The sequence below is a fragment of the Pinus tabuliformis genome, chromosome Q (assembly GCF_031772625.1).
Source record: "Pinus tabuliformis cultivar Carrire ecotype Pingquan chromosome Q, CPIR1, whole genome shotgun sequence".
Classification (NCBI taxonomy): Eukaryota; Viridiplantae; Streptophyta; class Pinopsida; order Pinales; family Pinaceae; genus Pinus; species Pinus tabuliformis.
This window is the reverse complement of record NC_142296.1, coordinates 362,714,343-362,734,729: the sequence shown is the minus strand read 5'-3', so window position 1 is coordinate 362,734,729 and position 20,387 is coordinate 362,714,343. Positions and strand designations below refer to the sequence as shown.

At 40.2% G+C, this 20,387-nt stretch overlaps 1 protein-coding gene across 3 annotated transcripts in view; it reads right to left on the bottom strand.

The window, feature by feature from the left end:
- LOC149219667 (protein unc-13 homolog) overlaps positions 1-20,387 on the bottom strand; it is a 298,200-nt gene that overhangs the window by 74,652 nt on the left and 203,161 nt on the right. For all 3 annotated transcript variants that reach the window (XM_089384442.1, XM_089384441.1, XM_089384440.1), the window contains exons 23-25: positions 15,284-15,390; positions 15,039-15,116; positions 14,812-14,907 (exon numbers count right to left, since the gene is read on the bottom strand). In XM_089384442.1, the coding sequence (XP_089240568.1) occupies positions 14,812-14,907; positions 15,039-15,116; positions 15,284-15,390 (281 nt within the window). The remainder of the gene's footprint in view (positions 1-14,811; positions 14,908-15,038; positions 15,117-15,283; positions 15,391-20,387) is intronic.

Here is a 20,387-nt window from a genome sequence, read left to right as displayed (position 1 = left end):
GAACACCATTCCTCTCATCTTTGTTTTGAAAACTTAGGTTGCTCAGAAATTGATCATTCACAGAAAAATCCCCTAAAAAGAGTCTTGAAAAAGCCACAGTAGAAAACATGGGAGGAGGCTTCAATAGGAGGGAACCCATAGACTCAAAAAGAATCCATCAACACCCTCCTTGTTGACCTAGGTAGTCATTGATGTCAATATGGCAATATTCTAGATACTAGATGACGATATGAAGCCAAGGGGAAGTAGAGCAGATCCATGAAGAGACAGGAGCAAAGCCATCAGGATAGCCAAGCCATAAGCAAGAGTCTGTTAACGGAGGAGTTAACAAGAGAGGCATACTGCAAAATATCAGAGCAAGAGAGGCATATCGGAAAAGGCAGAAGCCATCAAGGTATGAAGGTATCAGAGGAGGTCTATGAAAGACATTTCCAAGCTAGAGGAGCCACATTGGAGCAAGAGGAGCCACAATCGGAGCTACAGGAGGAGCCATATATATATATATATATATATATATATATATATAGAAGAATATATCGGAAGAGCAAAGGGTATTTAGAGGAGCAAACGAAGCAAACAGAGCTATTGGAGGAAGCAATGGAGGAAGCAAACAGAACTATCGGAACCATTGGAGGAAGCAGACAGAGCTATCGGGAGCTATATATATATATATATATATATATATATACACACTATCGGAGGCCAAAGCTCATATATATATGCATTTACACTATTGGAGGCCAAAACTCATATATATATGCATTTACACTATCAGAGGAGGAAATCATAGGTGTATTGGAAATTATTATAGATGGAAGTTTTAACACTATCGAGTTCGTAAAACCCATATAGCATCACCCCTATGTATTTACTTGTTTATCACCGAATGCCATTTACACAGAGAAATCACACTAAACACTTAGCAAATTCGAGAAAGCGGACTTGAAATTTTATGCATGGGAGTGTTGAGTCTTATCGGGTCCGACACATATTATCGCATCGCTATAAGTGAGTGGTCTACATTAAGGTCTAGACCTGAACCTTTGCGATTTGCGATTACCGACATATATCGCATCGGCACTTCAGGAGCGGGAGTTATAAAGTGTTAAGCGGCCCATTGCAATCGCCTATAGCGATTAGCGATATCGCACCGAACCTCCGCCAAGGGATAGCGTCAATATAAGGGCCTTGCGACTGTCAATCGCCGAAATGGCGATTAAATCCTAACCGTCCGATCGGCCAGATCTCGATCTTTGCATTAACACATATAATTGGTTAAAAAGGCCAAAGATGCATATAAAACACACCCGATAGTTCAGGAGGCCTGAAGAAAAGCCGACTGCAATTGCAATGTGACATGGCATGTTCGTTAAACGATAAAGTCCTATCTATGAACGATATTAAAAGAAACAAAAGGGCTCTCTTTGATATCTGTTAATAAGCATCATTTCCTCTGTAATACACCCGGCTCTTCAGTATTAACGTGTCCGTGAAGCAGTGGCTAATCTGAATAGGCAAAGGAAACTACAGCGCCCAAGGAGGGAAGCTGAAGAATCAAGCAAGGCAGAGGAAACTACAGCGACCGAGAATGAAGCCAAAGAGCCAGCGAAAAAGAGAAAACCAATAGTCGGAGGTATCAGGAGCGCATACAACAACAAAAACAGAGAACAAGGTGTGTTGAATGTTGTTGTTGTGTTGTTGAAACAGTTGGAGGAAATACAGGAGACAGTCGAAGGGGAGAAGTAGCTAGCAGAGGAACAATCATGCTGAAGCATTCACTGTGACAATAAGAACATATGCTTGAACAGAAAGTCGGTTGTTATGCAGAGCCTAGTGCAGCTAACAGTGAACTCACTAAAGCTGTGTGGAGACATTATCAGAGGTCATGAAGGCTATTGGAGACTCTGTGGGCAATATGAAGGGTTGTAAAGACTCCTTCATAAGAAGATTGATTGTCATTGATGTTGTAGCATGGAGACTACAATGAATCTATAAATAGACAGAACTCAGTAAAGAAGAGTTCTAAGAGGAGAACATTACTATCAAACATGCCTTGACAAGATTGGGTTGGAAGCCTTGGGGTTGATGCCTCAGAAGTAAGAAGGATTGGAGTCCTTGGGGTTGGTGCCTCAGAAGTAAGAGGGATTGGAGTCCTTGGGATTAGTGCCTTAGAAGTAGGAAGGATAGGTGTCCTTGGAACTGGTGTCTCAGGAACTGGAATGATTGAAGTCCTTGGGAGCTAGTGCTCCTAAGTCCAAGATTGGTGCCTTGGTGAAATAGAGTTGGAGCTTTAGAGGTTGGAGCCTCACAAAAGTGCAAGTTGGTGTTTGGCAACTGATTGCAACCACCTATATATTGCATCTATTTTACTGCAAAGATTATATTAATAAAATCATTTATTCTTGTTGGTCATCTTGTGTTCTGAATAGAAATGTTTTAACTAGTAAAACAATAGTCGGAAAAAGAAATATTGATTCACCCCCCCTCTCAGTATTTCCAACAATTGGTATCAGAGCCAGTACCTTCATTCAAAGCCTAACAACTTGAAGGTTGATCTTTAGAACACAAATGGCGAAGTCAAGGAAGAAAGTCTCCAATCCTCCCAAGGATGTGTCTCCCTCTACTACTAAGATAGAAGACAATCAATTTGAGGAGGCTCCATGGTTCAATGGGAACTTTAATATATGGGAAGCAAGAATGAGGAATTTCTTACAGACTCAAGGCATTGAAATCTGGAAATCAGTGATTGATGATAGCAGGATGGATGGAGAATCCAAGGACTACAATGCAAAAGCAATGAAGGCAATCTTGAATGGACTACTTGATTATATAAAGAACAATCTAGGAAAATATTCATCAGCAAAGGGTATATGGGACAAACTTCATGACCTTCACTCAAAAGGAGCATTGACCATGACCATCAGTCAAGAAGATGATGGAAATCAAGAAGGAAGTCCAGAACCCATCATAGAAGCTGAAAATGAGAATGATGACATCAAGGCCAAAGAAGACCTACAAGATGAAGAGAATGAAAAAGTTTTTGTAGAAGATCTCATCGCTCAACTTATGGCTGCCATGGAAGAGATTAACAATTTGAAAAAGGAAAATGAGGAACTTAAGAAGATAGCACTAGCTGGTGACCAAGATCAAACAAGGGATACAATGGATCTTGTTAAGCTTCAAGTACAGGACAGGGATGAAGAGCTTGCTAAGCTTAAGAAGGAATTTCATCAAAGCAAAAGAAAGCATCATGAAGAAGTCATATCCATGACAAATCAATTGGATAAAGCAAAGAAACGGGAAGATACCTTGTCAAGTCAACTTGAACAAAGGCATAAGAGCTTGAACAAACTTGAAGAGGAGATTGGTCAGTACAAGGTAGAGGTTTCCTCTCTCAAATCTCAACTACAAGAAGCAAGGAAACAAGCACAAGGCACTGAAAAGACCATGGAAGCATTGGAAGTCATAGAAGGACAGGTTGATGAAGCAGGAAAGGAAAAAAACACCATGATCTGTCAATCTTCAAATTAAAATCAAACATCAAGCTTCTCAAGGCCGAAACATGTAAAGCTAGAAGGATCAAGGAAGAAATGGAGAGTAGTCAAGCAAAGAATGAAGAAATCTTCAAAATGAAGTCAGATATCATCTCCCTTAAAATAGAAGCAGATGAAGCTACTTGTATCAAGGAAGAAACTGAGAAACAACTTGCTAAGAAGAATAATGAGTGTGAAAGATTGGAAGAAGAGATTGTCTTCCTCAGAAAAAAGGTTGAAGGGATGAACAAAATCTTGAAGAGCTCTCAGGCCTTGGATGACATGCTCAGCTATCACAGATGTCCATTTGATAAATCAGGTCTTGGGTATGCAGGTGAATCCTCAAACAAGAATGAAAATGCTTCAAACAAAAGGGATGTGAAGAAGCCAGAAAGAAATGGTGATGCTCCCAGTTCCAGCAAAGGCAAGGAGAAAAATCAAGGCTACAATAGAAGAAATCCTGCTCCAAGAAGAAATGTAGATCATGTCAAAGATGCGAGAGGCAATGGTTATCATCAAAGGATCTCAAGGCAGAAAGGCTTCAGAAGTACATCAAGGAAATATCCATCTCCCAGGTACCAAAGTTCATTTTTTGGTTATTGGTATTCTTGTATGAACTTTGGTCACATGGCAAAAGATTGTAAAGCATATCATAAAGATAGATGTTATGGTCCCCAACCATCTCATAAAGATAGATATTATGGTCCCCAACAATCTCCAAGGAACAATTTTACAGGAAGAAATCATGAATTCTTATTCATATACAATGTAGAATGCTTCAAGTGTCATAACATTGGTCATATGGCACGTGCTTGTAACTTAACTTGGCCGCTTACACAAGCTAGAACCATGCAAAAGAAGAAAGTTACACAAGTATGGAGCAGGAAGCAAATACAATCCGAAAGTCCCTTGAACTCTCCAGCCAACAGCATATGTCATTGGCTTGAATTTTGACAATCTAAGCATTTGATGAGAAGACTCTGCCAAAAGGAGATGATGCATACAATTAGGGGGAGCCTGTGATCCTTGATCATTATTGTAGAAGCTCTTAGTGAAAGGGTCCCTATGAAATCCTTGTTGAGCTATATTAACAGTCATTCTTTGATAAAGATCATTTCTCAGGGGTACTCCATTGAAGAATATGATCCTGTAACCATTCTTTGGACTGTTGTTAAAGATGCTTTCCACTTAATCACTAAGTAGTATTTGGAGCAACAGAGAAAGTCATCTAATGCTAAAGAAATAGGACAAAATAACTATGGTGCTGACATTACAAATGCTAAATGTCTTGACTTAGGGATTTAATGTGAGAACAGATAAATTATGGACAATAATAGAGGCAATCTTCAAACAAACAAATACATCTGGAATGGAGTTTGAAGTAAGAGCAGTTGGCAGCATATAACAAACTGAAGCATTGCAAAAAGATGCAAATCAGCAGAATGATTTTAAAAGACAGTCACAGATTGGATATCTAAATCTGCTAGCAGAAATAACATGCAGAGATATGTACAAGAACACAAGGAAAAGCTGGCTCATAGAAAGGAGAATGTTGTGTAGTCAAATATAACTTAAGCTAATACAGATCACTTAGAAAACATAGCAACAGTGAGGCACAACCCCTCACCATTTCATCCAAACGCAATGATGATTGAATACTGGATGGCAGTGACTTAAGGAGAAGCACAGAGACACAAAGAAACTCAGATCTGAAGAAAGATAGCAAGAAAGACAATCTCAGTGTTATTTTCTCTTGATTCAGACTATGAAGGTCTTTCAATTCTACCTGTGGAGACAACAATATGGATTGAAGCATAAAAACCTGGACTTGGACACTTGGTGTATGGCTATTTGCATTTCGATTGAAAGCATTAAAGTAGAGCATCTTTAAGCATTGTTGAAGCCATGATAGAGTAATTCTGAAACATGAAGAGGGAATAATGTGCTAATTGATGATAAAGCATCAACCCTTCTATCTTGAGTAAAAAGAAGAGCACTATGACAGGAGGAGTCCTAAACCCATGAAGATCTACCATTCATGAAGAACAAAAGCAGTTTGATAGGGTGAGTCCCAGAGCACTCCTTTGCCATCGATGACAAAGGGGGAGAGAAGAAGAGTATTGCCATCAATAACAAAGGGGGAGATTGTTGACCTAAGTTGTCATTGATTTCAATATGGCAATATTCTACATACTAGATGACGATATGAAGCCAAGGGGAATCAGAGCAGATCCATGAAGAGACAGGAGCAAGGCCATCAGGATAGCCAAGCCATAAGCAAGAGTTTGTTAATGGAGGAGTTAACAAGAGAGGCATATCGCAGAATATCAAAGCAAGAGAGGCATATTGGAAAAGGCAGAAGCCATCAAGGTATGAAGGTATCAGAGGAGGTCTTTGAAAGACATTGCCAAGCCAGAGGAGCCACATTGGAGCAAGAGGAGCCACAATCGGAGCTACAGGAGGAGCCATATATATATGTCATATATATATGCCATAGAAGAATATATCGAAGGAGCAAATGGTATTTAGAGGAGCAAACAGAGGAGCAAATGAAGCAAACAGAGCCATTGGAGGAACCAAACAGAGCTATCGGAGCAATGGAGGAAGCAAACAGAGCTATCAGAGCCATCAAAGGAAGCAGACAGAGCTATCGGGAGTTATTGGAGCAAGAATGCCAAAGAATACACTATCAGGAGCAACAATTGCATGCATTAACACTATCGGAGGTCAAAACATGTGTATATATATATATATATATATATATATATATATATATATATATATATATATATATATATATGATATATATATATATATATACACTATCGATATATATATATATTTACATATATAAATCGATATATATATATTTACATATCGAAGGCCAAACTCATATATATATATATATATATATATATATTATATATATATAATATATATATATATATATATATATATATATATACACATGTTTTGACCTCCGATAGTGTTAATGCATGCAATTGTTGCTCCTGATAGTGTATTCTTTGGCATTCTTGCTCCAATAACTCCCGATAGCTCTGTCTGCTTCCTTTGATGGCTCTGATATATATATATATGCATTTACACTATCGAAGGCCAAAACTCATCTATATATATATATATATATATATGAATGCATTTACACTATCGGAGGCGGAAATCATAGGTGTATTGGAAATTATTATAGGCGGAAGTTTTAACGCTATCGGGTCCATAGAACCCATATAGCATCACCCCTATGTATTTACTTGTTTATCACCGAATGCCATTTACACAAAGAAATCATGCTAAACACTTAGCGGATTCGGGAAAGCGGACTTGAAATTTTATGCACGGGGGTGTTGAGTCTTATCGGGTCCGGCACATATTATCGCATCGCTATAAGTGAGTGGTCTACATTAAGGTCTAGACCTGAACCTTTGCGATTTGCGATTGCCGACATATATCGCATCGGCACTTCGGGAGCGGGAGTTATAAAGTGTTAAGCGGCCCATTGCAATCGCCAATAGCGATTAGCGATATCGCATCGGACCTCCGCCAAGGGATAGCGCCGATATAAGGGCCTTGCGACTGCCGATCACCAATATGGCAATTAAATCCTGACCGTCCAATCGGCCAGATCTCGATCCGCAGCATTAACACATATAATTGGCTAAAAAGTCCAAAGATGCATATAAAACGCACCTAATAGTTCAGGAGGTCTGAACAAAAGCCGATTGCGATTGCGATGGGACGTGGCATGTCCGTTAAACGATAAAGTCCTGTGTATGAACGATATTAAAAGAAAAAAAGGGGCTCTCTTTGATATTTGTTAATAAGCATCATTTCCTCTGTAATACACCCGACTCTTCAGTATTAACGTGTCCATGAAGTAATGGCTAATCTAAATAGGCAAAGGAAACTACAGCGCCCCAGGAGGGAAGCTGAAGGATCAAGCGAGGTAGAGGAAACTACAGCGACTGAGAAGGAAGCCAAAGAGCCAGCGGAAAAGAGAAAACCGATAGTCGAAGGCATCAGGAGCGCATACAACAACAAAAACAGAGAACAAGGTGTGTTGAATGTTGTTGTTGTGTTGTTGAAACAGTTGGAGGAAATAGAGGCAATTGGAGAGGGTCCAGCAGAACAGAAAAAGGGCCGAAGGACCAACAGGACAGGAGACAGTCGAAGGGGAGAAGTAGCCAGCAAAGAAACAGTCATGTTGAAGCATTCACTGTGACAATAAGAACATATGCTTGAATAGAAAGTTGGTTCTTATGCAGAGCCTAGTGTAGCTAACAGTGGACTCACTAAAGTTGTGTGGAGACATTATCAGAGGTCATGAAGGCTATTGGAGACTTTGTGGGCAGCATGAAGAGTTGTAAAGACTCCTTCATAAGAAGACTAGTTGTCATTGATGTTGTAGCATGGAGACTACAGTGAAGCTATAAACAGACAGAACTCAGTAAAGAAGAGTTCTGTGAGGAGAACATTACTATCAAACATGCCTTGACAAGACTGGGTTGGAACCCTTGGGGATGATGCCTCAGAAGTAAGAAGGATTGGAGTCCTTGCGCCTGATGCCTCAGAAGTAAGAGGGATTAGAGTCCTTGTGATTGGTGCCTCAGAAGTAGGAAGAATAGGTGTCCTTGGAACTGGTGTCTCAGGAACTAGAAGGATTGAAGTCCTTGGGAGCTGGTGCTCCTAGGTCCAAGATTGGTGCCTTGGCGAAATAGAGTTGGAGCTCTAGAGGTTGTAGCCTCAAAAAAGTCCAAGTTGGTGCTTGGCAACTAATTGTAACCACCTATATATTTTATCTATTTTACTGCAAAGATTATATTAATAAAATCATGTATTCTTGTTGTTCATCTTGTGTTCTGAATAGAAATGTTTTAACTGGTAAAACAATAGTCGAAAAAAGAAATACTGATTCACCCCCCCTCTCAGTATTTCCAACGCTCCTGTCAAGGACATCTTCACAAACCACCAATGGATGGGGTTCATTAAGAAAATTAAGGGGTATGATGATGAAATTACCAATGAATTTGCCATGGCCCTCCAACCTCAAGCAGAAGATAGTGCCACCACCATTGTGAGAGGGCTTTTCATCCATTTAAATGCAAAACTCATTAGCAGGGTGACCACATTGGCTTTAGGAGTTAGGTGGGGAAAGGAGGATAGAACAGAATCCATCACAACTAAAAAAAAATCTTCCTCTGTGAAGAAAAACCAATTGAGGATAGGAACGAAGTTAGAAGGGAAAGCCTACCTTACCCATGGAATGAAGTAGCCTACAACATCTTAAAATACATATCTTGTGAGGGGAGGCTTAGTGTTGTTTATGCCTATCATTTTAGACTACTTTATGAGTTGAGGTTCCAGACCAAATTGCCTATCCCAAGCAGACTTAGTATTCCCCATTTCCTTCTTCAATCCATAGTGGAAATGAACCAAAGAGTGAGAGAAGGGAAGCATCAATTTATTTCTCATCATGGACTCATAAGGCTCATAGTCATGGATGCTTTGAGTCATATCAAGAACCCTGTGTCATGGGAAGAATTTGTAGAGCCTTCATTGAAACTCAAGCCCAAGCTCTGTTAGAACATGAAGAGGCCATAAAACATAGCTTTGTTGAAGAAGAGGTTGGAGAGGAGGAGGAAGAAAAGGGAGAAGAAGTTGAAGAAAAGAAAGGAGAGGAAAAACTAGAGATAAAGAAAGAAAACCTTGGGGAACCTTCTAGGCCTCAAAAGAAGAGAAAACAAGAATAACAAGCCTTTCAGAAGGCAAAATTGAACAAGGGGTGGTGCCACTTTGGCAACCCTTAGCACACCTATCAAGATCAAAGGGAGGCAGCCCAAGCAAGGTCCCTTGTATTTCAAGAGGAGGAGTACTAGACTCAAACAAGGGAAGCCTCAACCTCCCACAACTACCCCAATCACCATTGAAGAATCAACCAGTCACCAAGAGGGAGAGATAAAGAAGGGTAAAGGGAAAATTGAAGAAGTGACCTCCCTCACAACTAAGGGAAAGCAGCCCCAAACCTCACCAAGAAGGCCAAACACCAGGTGAGATAAGATGAAACAACTACAAGAAATCAGGGCAGTGCTACAGGAAGAAGAGAAGCTGCTACAGGATGAAAAACAGTGCTAAAGGAAAGTACAGCAGCACCTCAAGAGGGAGGAGAGGGACCACAAGAGCTGCAGGAGCTTGATCCTCAACCAGATCTTGGGTCCTGTAAATTTTATGACCAAGGACAAATCATACCCACAAATTTGTAGTCCCTATCCTCCTTGAGCTAGACAAAGAAAGAAGTCGAACCCACCAATGGATGCAGATTGCTAAATCCAAGGGAGTTGAGGATGTGGGCCTCATGGAAGAAAAAATGAAGAAGATGGGTGAAGAAATGGTTGATTTGAGACTGAGAGAGTCAACCATGAGGGAACAATTGCAAATGGAAAACAAGAGATTAAAAGAGCAATTGCAGGAGAAAGAAGGACAACTTGCCACCATGGCAAGCTTGGCCATGGAGGCCACCCAATGCAGACATCCCTCAAAAACATATGCCCTATTCCTCAAAGAGTAGTGGATTCAATTTCAAATCAAAACTCTGGCACAATATGGTTCACTGCCCTTCCAACACTACAAGCAGTTTATTGAATTTTGTCACAAGGCTAGTGTGGAAAATCGGGCTAAGATGACAGAGTTTTACATGCACAACCTCATATTTACTGACATGAACTTCTAGGATCCAAATGTTAGGATGGGGGATGTGCAGTTCATGGCATTAGCCTCTTGGTTGACCCATGAGGAGGCAAGGGCTGAAGAAGCAAAATGGATGATATCCAAGGAGACTAATGAGCCCCTATGGATCAGAGTAGAGTTGAGGGCTCCCCACCTTGTCATCAGCAACCACGAGCTCATCTCTAAGGATCCCAAATTGGCACCACTTTACATAGAGAGATAGGAGCAAGCCATTCAGCACTTTGAGGACATGTTTAGGCTGCTAGGGAATGAGGGCTTGTAAGCTTGTCAGAAGAGATGGCATTCATTTCCCCATAGCTTGGAAATCAGGAAGTACCACTCTCTAGAGAGATTGAAGAATGCCTTGGAGATGACACCCTTATATTAGAGGATAGTCCAAAAACTGAAGGCCAACTAGATTGGGCTCAAGTTCAACCCTTCTTTGTTGTTAGGGCCACAGGAAAGAAAGGATTAGATCGAAGAGCCGCAAGAGGGGGAAGAAATAGAAAGAAATGCATGGGTTCTATCCTCAAGAGGAAACTTCTTCAAAGATACCTCAGGATGTTAGTGTAGCCACCAGGGCTATGCATGAGATGGAACTAAATGGCTAGGTTGCTCATAGGGTGAACAACACCTTCAGTAGGGGGGTGATGATGGGCCTCATTAATAGGTGCATAATAAGGCCAATCTGGCCTTCCTTCAGCCTAGATTTACCTCTTTCCTTGCATTTAATAACATCTTTTTACCATAATGTGTTTATTAGGAAGACAAAAGGATGTTTTTCATATCTCTTGGCCTAATGTGATTAATGTGCAAGAAAAAGTGCATTTACTATGCAGAGATACGTTTAAAGCGGCTAGAGAAGATGTAGGAGGCCTATCCCTACATTTACTCACCTACAACTCAACTTGCTTCCTGAATTTACTCACCCACAATTCAAGAATCTACAAACAGCTGATGCACTCAAGGATTGCGAAGATCTCAGGGAGCTAGATCCACCATTCTAGGGATTTTGGAGGGAAGTAGCCCTCTTTCCAAGGAGGGTTCCCCTCAGTCATTTCTATATAAATAAGGAAGCCTAAGGGCTCAATAGGATTCGATTTCTTGGAGAATATAGAGACTACTAAGAGCTGGGAACTTGAACTTGTCATTTACATTCCTTTGTCATGTATTTGAGCACTATTTGATGTTAATAAGAAGGCTTTTGTTATCTTCAATCTGAGCTTGTTTTAGCAGTTTTCTTTAAGCACAGATCTTGTGCAGACTTCAAGACAAGTTGTCTTTCAATCCAATATTTAGATTTCAAATCAAATTCAAGCATCCTTTCTTTGTCATTTCAATTTCCTGCAATTTACATTGTTAGCATTCTCCGGTTATTTGGCAGAATAGAGTGACTTTCTGTGGTGTGCGGATACTACTGTTGATTTGCAGGGTTAGCATTATCATTTACACTCCTTATCCTACCCCCAGATCCTTCCTTTCTACCTCAACAACTCCTCCAAAGCATTGCTCACTTAGAGTACATTTCTTATTTGCTAAAGACCACCATGTGCATTGTTCCTTGTGCAAGATGGGCCACTGAAGGGCACTAAGCTTGCCAAGGGAAACATACAACCTTCTCCTACCTTCCACTACCCTTTCCCACCTTCACATTGCCTTTCTCACCTTTTGAATGCTCATGGCTTCAATCTTGTAGCAAAAGAGGGCAATCTTGTAGCAATCCTATAACACCATGTAAAAGCTCTCGAAACTTGACCATAATTGTCCTTGAAGCTTTATTTTTGCCTCTCATCCCTAAATAATGTCCCTTAGGCTCTGAGACCATGATTGTGGAAGACCTACTTCCTGAGATAGGCTCTGGGCTATCCATGAAATCTAGGTCTTCACTTGAGTTTGAGATGGTTTTGTCAAGTGTTTTGGCACAAAGCAGTTAAGGCCTTGAGTACACACCTATTCCACTCCTACTCTGCATCATGCCCAGGCTATACTACACTTCCAGAGAGCATGATGACCTTGCAGGTGCAACATTGCCTTTCCATAGCAAAGCATTGGGAACTTTGACGATCCTAACAATAGCTTGACACCTCAGATGCCAGAAAATTGAGCTCACTTTGCTTGGCATTGAGGATTCTTGATGATGTACACAGCATGCCCCTAGGCTAGCCTTGACACTACTTGATGGGCATACTTTGATTCGTAGCGCAAATGATATGAATTATTATCCCCAGGATGATTGGTAAGGGCTTGTATTACCTCATGGAACCCAAACGTTGGAGAGAGAGTCCACCACGTTCTCTAAATGGCACCCATGGAGTTGACACAAGGCACCTAGCACTAGATTTTGGACACATGGAGATGTTTTGAGGCTTGATTTGATGACCCTTTCTCAAATTATGGTTGATCATGATAGTTGGAGATGCATCTAGCCCTTGTATTGCACTTTTGGAGCCTTATTAGCCCTAAAAGGGCATGACATCATGCTTAGAGTGGCATTTCAGCTCACACGCGTGGAAAAATAGTGGCATATTTTATTTTGTTGAGCTATTGGGTTGGCTTGTAACCTATTTACTTTATGTCTACTCAAAATCCAACTTAGTATAGGGCTTTTACTTGAAATAATGGATATGATACACATTTTATAAAAGGGGGATCACTCCACTCTGGTTGTTTATCATCACTTGTGGATTTCAGTCACCTTAGAGAGAGCTCGACTTAGCCCTTATCTACTCACTAATTGTGGAAATGTGAATTTTTGTGGACCAATTGCTATTGGAGACTAATCTTTGTATTGGAGATGCATTTTCATGATTGAAAGAAGGCAATTTCTTCAAAAATTTGTGAGTATAATTGCATATTTTTAATAGTTTTTCATACTGTAAATGTTTTCTAGGGTTTTTCTATTGTTCCTTGTCTAAATGTACATTTTTAATGAAAAATCTTTGTTATTTGTTGCATGTTAAATATATTTTCCTTGAATTCACTAAGAGACCTCCTAGAGAGCTTTCTTATACTCAATTTCTCCCCTCATAAAAATATAGTTAAGGTTTGCAAGTGAAAACCAAGGTTTGTGAGTGCATAGATTTGATCTCTTTTAAATTCAGCCCTAAAGACTCTAACACCCAAGTAGGGAAAGGCACTAGGATCCTTGTGCTGGTCAAAATTTACTGAAGCCTTTAATCTTTCCCTTCCTTTTATTTTCCTAATACCTTTAAGACAAAGCACTATGGCTAGGGTAAGGGTTGAATTCAACTAGTGCATGTTGAAGGAAGATGATGGAGCTTCTTTGGCTTGATCTCACCTTGATTGACCTCATAGATTCAATATCTAGCCCTTTTCATGGTCCAATTTTCCCTAGTAGGGATGACATCATCAACCCTAGGCAACTTGTGCCCTAATAAAACCCTATTTCTAAACAAGGCTTCAACTTGGGGCTTATTTAAAGATTTTCCATCAGCTTTTGTTGACTTCATCATTAAGCAAACCCTTTCTTTATGCTTGCATGCCTAGATATCCCTTTATTCAGCTTCACCTTGAAACCCTAGGTATCAAGTATTCTTTAAAAGGCATTGTTTATGGTACATTGTTCCTTGAACATTGTGCTTTAGTCCATTGAAGATGTACCTCGTTTAGCCTTTCACATATATCACCTTGAGCCAATTGACTTAGAATATCCTTTAGGTGACAAACTGAGATGCCTCCTATCTAGTGAAATTCCACTAAAGAGTAGGAGGTGCAGTGCTAAGGTGATGGTAGCAATCCACCTCATTGTTGCATCTTGGTCTAGCTCTTGCCTTGTGAGGCCTCTCACAAGACCCGCTAGATTTTGAGGCAACAGTACACAATGCACATACCACAATGTCTACCTATACCTAGTCTTCAAAAACGGTATCACCATACCCATACAGTCTCCCGGCCACAAATTAGTAGACTATGCCATGAACTTATTCAATGGTTTAGAAAGATTTCAAACCTATCAATCCACAACTGTCGTGATTTATTGTCATCAAACAATGGGCACTAGAAAAACAGCAGCTCAAAAAACCATCATTATCAGCAAGAAGAGTGAACAAGAATTCAGAGCAGAAATCGAGATTATCATCTCAAAACCAGGTTTCATGCATAGCAAGTAGTGTGGATGATAACAACAGGAAGCTAATGGAAGATATCTATGCAGCACTTGTACAATGCACAAACTGCATGCATTTATGTGCATTTTAGAGAGAGAGAGTGTGTGTTCATTCCTAGAATCATTTAACAATGAGGCAGCCTTCCATGCTATTTCGCATGGACAGAAAATAAAGTAAAAAGAAATACAAGCTATAACAGACCAACCAATTCCTGTGTCTGACCTTGGTCAATACACATAAAATTCCACAAAAACTGCCCCAGAAAAATTTAATAACCATGACCTTTTCATCTACAATAAATATTAGAATGGCATATAAACTAATCGCTTCCCTTGCATTATTTCTGAACCCAATTCGCATCCCTAATATCATGTGCTTTTGATTATGCATCATAAAATCATAATCTCGCATACCTTTAGCAAATGTAAATCTTCATCTAGCATTCTTGAATCCTCTTGAGAAAAGACACGAGAAGGACCCCCATCCAGTAACACCCGGACAAAACCATCCTGCAATGATGTCCGTATTGAATTAACCTTTGACAAGCAGTTATAAGCATGGCTTGCAACAGAATCATGTGAATGCATGACATTCTATCTAGAATGCTTAACACAGCCTGAAACTAAATGTATTCACAAACCATTGAGGCTTGAAGAAGTGCCATCACAACTTGGTCTCTAAGAGGATGCACGATAATATCACAGAGCTGTCCAAGTACCTGCAGTTGAGCCCATATCAAAGATCATGTAAAAGCCGTCCAGAACAGATCTCTAATCAGCAATTAATCTCTACTGATATCAACAACAAAGTATGTGCATGTATATGAGCTGATTTCAAACGTCAGAGAGGACTACACTAGAGGCTTCAGATATACTATCATCTTACTGAGTCAAGATCATGAATGACAGTTTCCACTCGAGCTTGAGAGACGCTTCCTTTATATAAACCATAGAGAAATTGTTGTCGCATATCCCAAAAGATTATTTTAACACCTACAGAAAATGAAGTTGGCTTAGTCAATAGCTGAATTGTGAGTGCACTTGCTTACATCAAATCCTTCATGTACTCTTCTGGCTCCAAGTCTAAATGACTTTAAAAAATAAAAAATAAAAAAATAGTGTCCATGCCCACAGATGTAACATGGTGTGTAGTAGCAAAAACAAGTAAAAAGAGAAATGGAGCATGCTTTCACTATAAAGTCTCCTAAGCTGGATAGAAACCAGTTTATAGGTGCATCACCCATAATTTCATGCACTAGAACTTAACGGCAACCTAACTTACCATAATATAATACCTGAGTCTGAATGTTATATGTAATGCTGCCATTATGTTGTACTAGATGACTTTACAGTTGGCCACCCAATTTTGTGAAACAGGAACTCAAGGCCAAGGCCAGATTACTAAAGGATCTATTATAATGCATGTACAAATATTCCCTATCGTGACCATTCTATATTCATTCAGTAGGAACCCAAGGCTGTGATAAAATATAAATAAAAAGACAAGTGGACTTGATTCCCTTCGATATGACATGGCAAGTTACACAAACATTTGTGCCTTTTTTTTGTCTCCAAAGAGTTAATTGAAAGTGATTCAAGAAGGAAAGTAGATGCCAATTGGGTCTGTTAAAAAGTTGCGTAACTGAATCACACCCAGAAAACTTAATCCTAGAACTTACAATAGCATGGATAAAAACACTCGCAACAAGTTTGGCAGCAGTAAAAGAAATTAGGTTTTAGTCAAGATATTATATACAATTAATAAGCTAAGAAATAAATATTAAAGAGATATGACCTTTAATGAAAAGGTAACAAGGAATCCCCCTTATGATTATTTATTAGGGAGCCCTGTTATCCATCCACATGCATGGGCAACCACAAGAAATTTTTTCTCCTATGATGAAGATTTCGAGCCAGCAGACACACATACTCTTCACTTCTCACGTCCAAACTATCTTCCTAAACCTCGATACAACAACAATAAGCCACCAAAAGGGAACCAATATTGGAATAACGATAGACCTCCTCCTCAACAAAGTGTTCCTAATACCCTAGATCCTATTGATATAATTAATCAAGAAGGTAGCCCTCCGTGTAATTATTGTGGTAAATCACACAGAGAAGATGACTGCCCTTTAACTCAAGCACATGCAGATCAAAGACTAATGAGGCTTACTATATGAATTTGAATAATGATTTTTACCCCTTTCTGTGTTGGCTACTAACACTTACCATTGGAGAGATTCGGCATGGTGGACTGCAAGCCCATAACCACCCCAATGGAGCTTGACTTCAAGAAGTTAAGCAACAATGCTGCTGGACCTGTTTTACGAAATACCACCGAATATCGTCAACTTGTCGGAGCATTGATGTTCCTAGTGAACTCTTGTCCAGATATATGCTTTGCAGTCAACACATGGTTGAACCTCACCACATACATTGGATTGGTGCCAAGAATCCGTTGAGATATCTTCGTGGCACAATTACTTATGGGTTAAGATACACTGCCAGAAATGTGAGACTACTTGGACATACTGATGCTGATTGGGCAAGCAATGTGGTGGACCATATGAGCACTTTCGGGCGCTGTTTCTCCTTGGGATCTGCTTCGATATCCTGGATGAGCAGGAAGCAGAAGTCTGTGGCTTTGAGCACCGCCGAGGCAAAGTACATTGCTACTAGCATGGCCTCCTGTGAGGCAGTCTCATTATGAAAGCTCTTCAGTGAGCTATTTGGATTTACATTGGATAACACCGTGATCCTATGTGACAACTAGAGCGGGATTCGTTTATCAGAGAATCTCGTATTCCATGATCACTCCAAGCATATCGATATCAGGTACTACTATATTCGTGACATGGTGCAGCGGGGAGCTATAAGGCTCCAACATATCGGTATAGATGAACAGGTCGCCAACATTTTGACAAAGCCCCTAGGAAAGGTCAAATTTCTAACTTTCCAAGAACAACTTGGAGTCGTTCAGAGACCCTCTTTTGAGGGTCAAGTATGATGTACTGAACTCTGGGAGCTCCAGGGGGGCACGGGGTACTTCTCGGAGTAACATATGACCACAGGGTAACTCACCATCCCCTGTTGGTGCACTTTGTACCATAGTTTTAAAAAACGGTTGTTTCGAAACCGAAACGGCCGAGTTGATCCGAGTTGGAGGCGGCTGTTATGACTCGGCCTATGAAACGGCTCGGTTGGCCGAGTCATGGCTGACTCGGCCAACTCGGCCGTTTCCGTATTGACTCGGCCGAGTCATAACAGCGGCCCGTAACCACATAAAAAACAGCGATTTCTAATTTTTTTAATGATTTTTTTGGGTGAATGTTGATTGGTTTGGACTCCAAGCTGTTGTGTGAATAAGTTAAATGTAATTTGGGGTCCATTTCCCCCTCCCAAACCCTATTTAACACACTCAAGTGCTCTCATTCTCTCACAGCAATCTTGTGCATTTGAGTGAGAGTCTTCTTTGAGAGTTGGTGAGCAGTTCTTGAGCTTGTTTTTGGAGCAGCAGTGAGGAGTCTTGGAGGAGCATTGTAGCTAGAGTGAGGAGCTTCTTGGGCAGCCATTTGGAGCAGCATTGAGGAGCTGATTCTTGGAGCAAGCTTGGGGAGGCAGTTTGTGCCTGGAGGTATTTTTTTTCACCTCTACAAATCTGTTTTTGCTTAGTAAATTTTAGGTGCACATTTAGAAAGCTTAGAGAGTGTTTTTTGTCCAAAAAATGAACATTGAATCAATGTTTTTCTTTTCATTTTCAGATTGTTTGCTTTCATTTCCTAGTCTAAAAATGGCACCTAGAGCAAGAGATCCTGCTTGGGCATATGTTGAAATGCACTGCAAATTTTGCCATAGGAAAATTAAGGAAGGTCCTGGGGGCATTAATAGACTGAAACAACACTTGGCAGGGATTAGAGGCCAAATTACCCCATGTACCTCACCAGAAATTGGGGAGATTGGGAAGAATTTGTTGGCCAGCTTTGAGAAATTTAAAGAAGATAAGGCTAGGCAAAAAGACATACAGGCTGAAATTGGGAGGAAAAGGGAGATACAAAAAATGATGGCTACCAACCTTCATTATGATTTTGAGGGTTCTTCCTCTATCCCTCAAACTGATACATTCAACCCTTTCCGATATGTTCCTCCCTCTTTTGGTTCTGTTCAAGATAAGGGAAAGGGTAGAATGACAAAGGGTGATGTGACTATCAAAAGTTATTTCACTCCCTCCTCTCCATCAGATGCACATGGTCTTGAAGTTAGTAAAAGTCAAATGCAGCCCACTTTAGATGACCACTGGAAGAAAGAATTGAGGGAGACTTCTTGTGAGTACATAAATAGATGGTGGTATGATGCTGATATCCCCTTTAATGTTGCTCATTCACCATATTATGAGCCTATGTTTGATGCCATACATGCTGCTGGAAAAGGCTTCAAAGGCCCTCCTATGCATGAGCTAAGGGGATATCGTTTGCAGAGAGAAATTGAATCCATTAATGAGTATTTGAAAGAGTTCAAGGACTCATGGGCAAGAACAGGATGTACCATCATGTCAGATGGATGGACTGATCAAAGAAACCGCACCATCATAAACTTTCTTGTCTTCTGCCCACAGGGAACCATGTTTTTAAAATCAGTTGATGCATCTGATAAGGTAAAAGATGGGCAATTGTTGTTTCAGCTATTGGATCAGGTTGTTGAGGAGGTGGGAGTGGCTAATGTTGCTCAAGTCATCACAGATAATGCCTCTAACTATGTTCTTGCTGGTAAAATGTTAGAGGAAAAACACAAGACCATCTTTTGGACCCCATGTGCTGCACATTGCATAGACCTCATGCTTGAGGATATTGGAAAAATACACTGGTTCAAAAACACTATAGATCATGCCAAAAGCATCACAAAATTTATCTACAATCATACATTGATTTTGAGCCTCATGAGGAAACACACTGGGGGCAAGGATATTATTAGGCCTGCCATCACTAGATTTGCTACACATTTTTTGACATTGCAATCTATGCTTTCCCAACATAGAAACTTGCAAAAGATGTTTTCTAGTGATGAATGGAATCAAAGCAATTAGTCTAAGAAACCGGAAGGCAAAGAACTGAAAAGGAAAGACTATGAAGAAACTTTTTGGAGAAAGGCAGCAGAGATTGTGAAGCTTGTTGAGCCACTAGTTAAGGTGTTGCGGTTGGTGGATGGGGAAAGGTTGGCTATGGGCTTCATTTATGAGGCTATGGATCAAGCAAAGGAGCAAATAAAGACAGTATACAAGGATAGAGTGGCAAAGTATGGGCCCATTTGGGCAATCAATGATGAAAGATGGAACAATCAACTCCATCGCCCTATACATGCAGCTGGGTATTTTTTGAACCCACGATATCATTATAAAGCTAAGGAGTCAGGAGCTTTGAGGGGGGAGGTCATAGATGGACTCATTGATTGCATTGATCGCATGATCCCATTGGAGTTTGATCAGCTGGAGATACACCGACAGGCCAATACCTTCAGCAATGCATCAGGTACCTTTGGGAAGAACCTAGCAAAGATTGCAAGAGAATCAAATGAGCCAGGTAAACACAAATTTCAATTTTCAAATTCTAATAGTTTTACTTTTTTTTTAAAGTTTGTTAAATTGTTTATAATTTGAAAGTTAGATATAATTTGTAATTTTGTTGAGCTAACTCATTACACTCCTATGTTTTTTGCAGCACAATGGTGGGAGGCCTTTGGTGGCCATTGTCCTGAATTGCAAAGGTTTGCAATTCGTATTTTGAGTCAAACTTGCAGTGCATCTGGGTGTGAGCGCAATTGGTCTGTCTTTGAGAGGATTCACACAAAGAAGAGAAACTGTTTGGATCAAAAACGGTTAAATGATCTTGTTTATGTCCAATACAACCTCCGGCTCAGACGAAACCATTTGCTGAACAAAAGACCTAATTCAGATCCCATTGTGTTGGAAGACATTGATCCAACATCAGATTGGG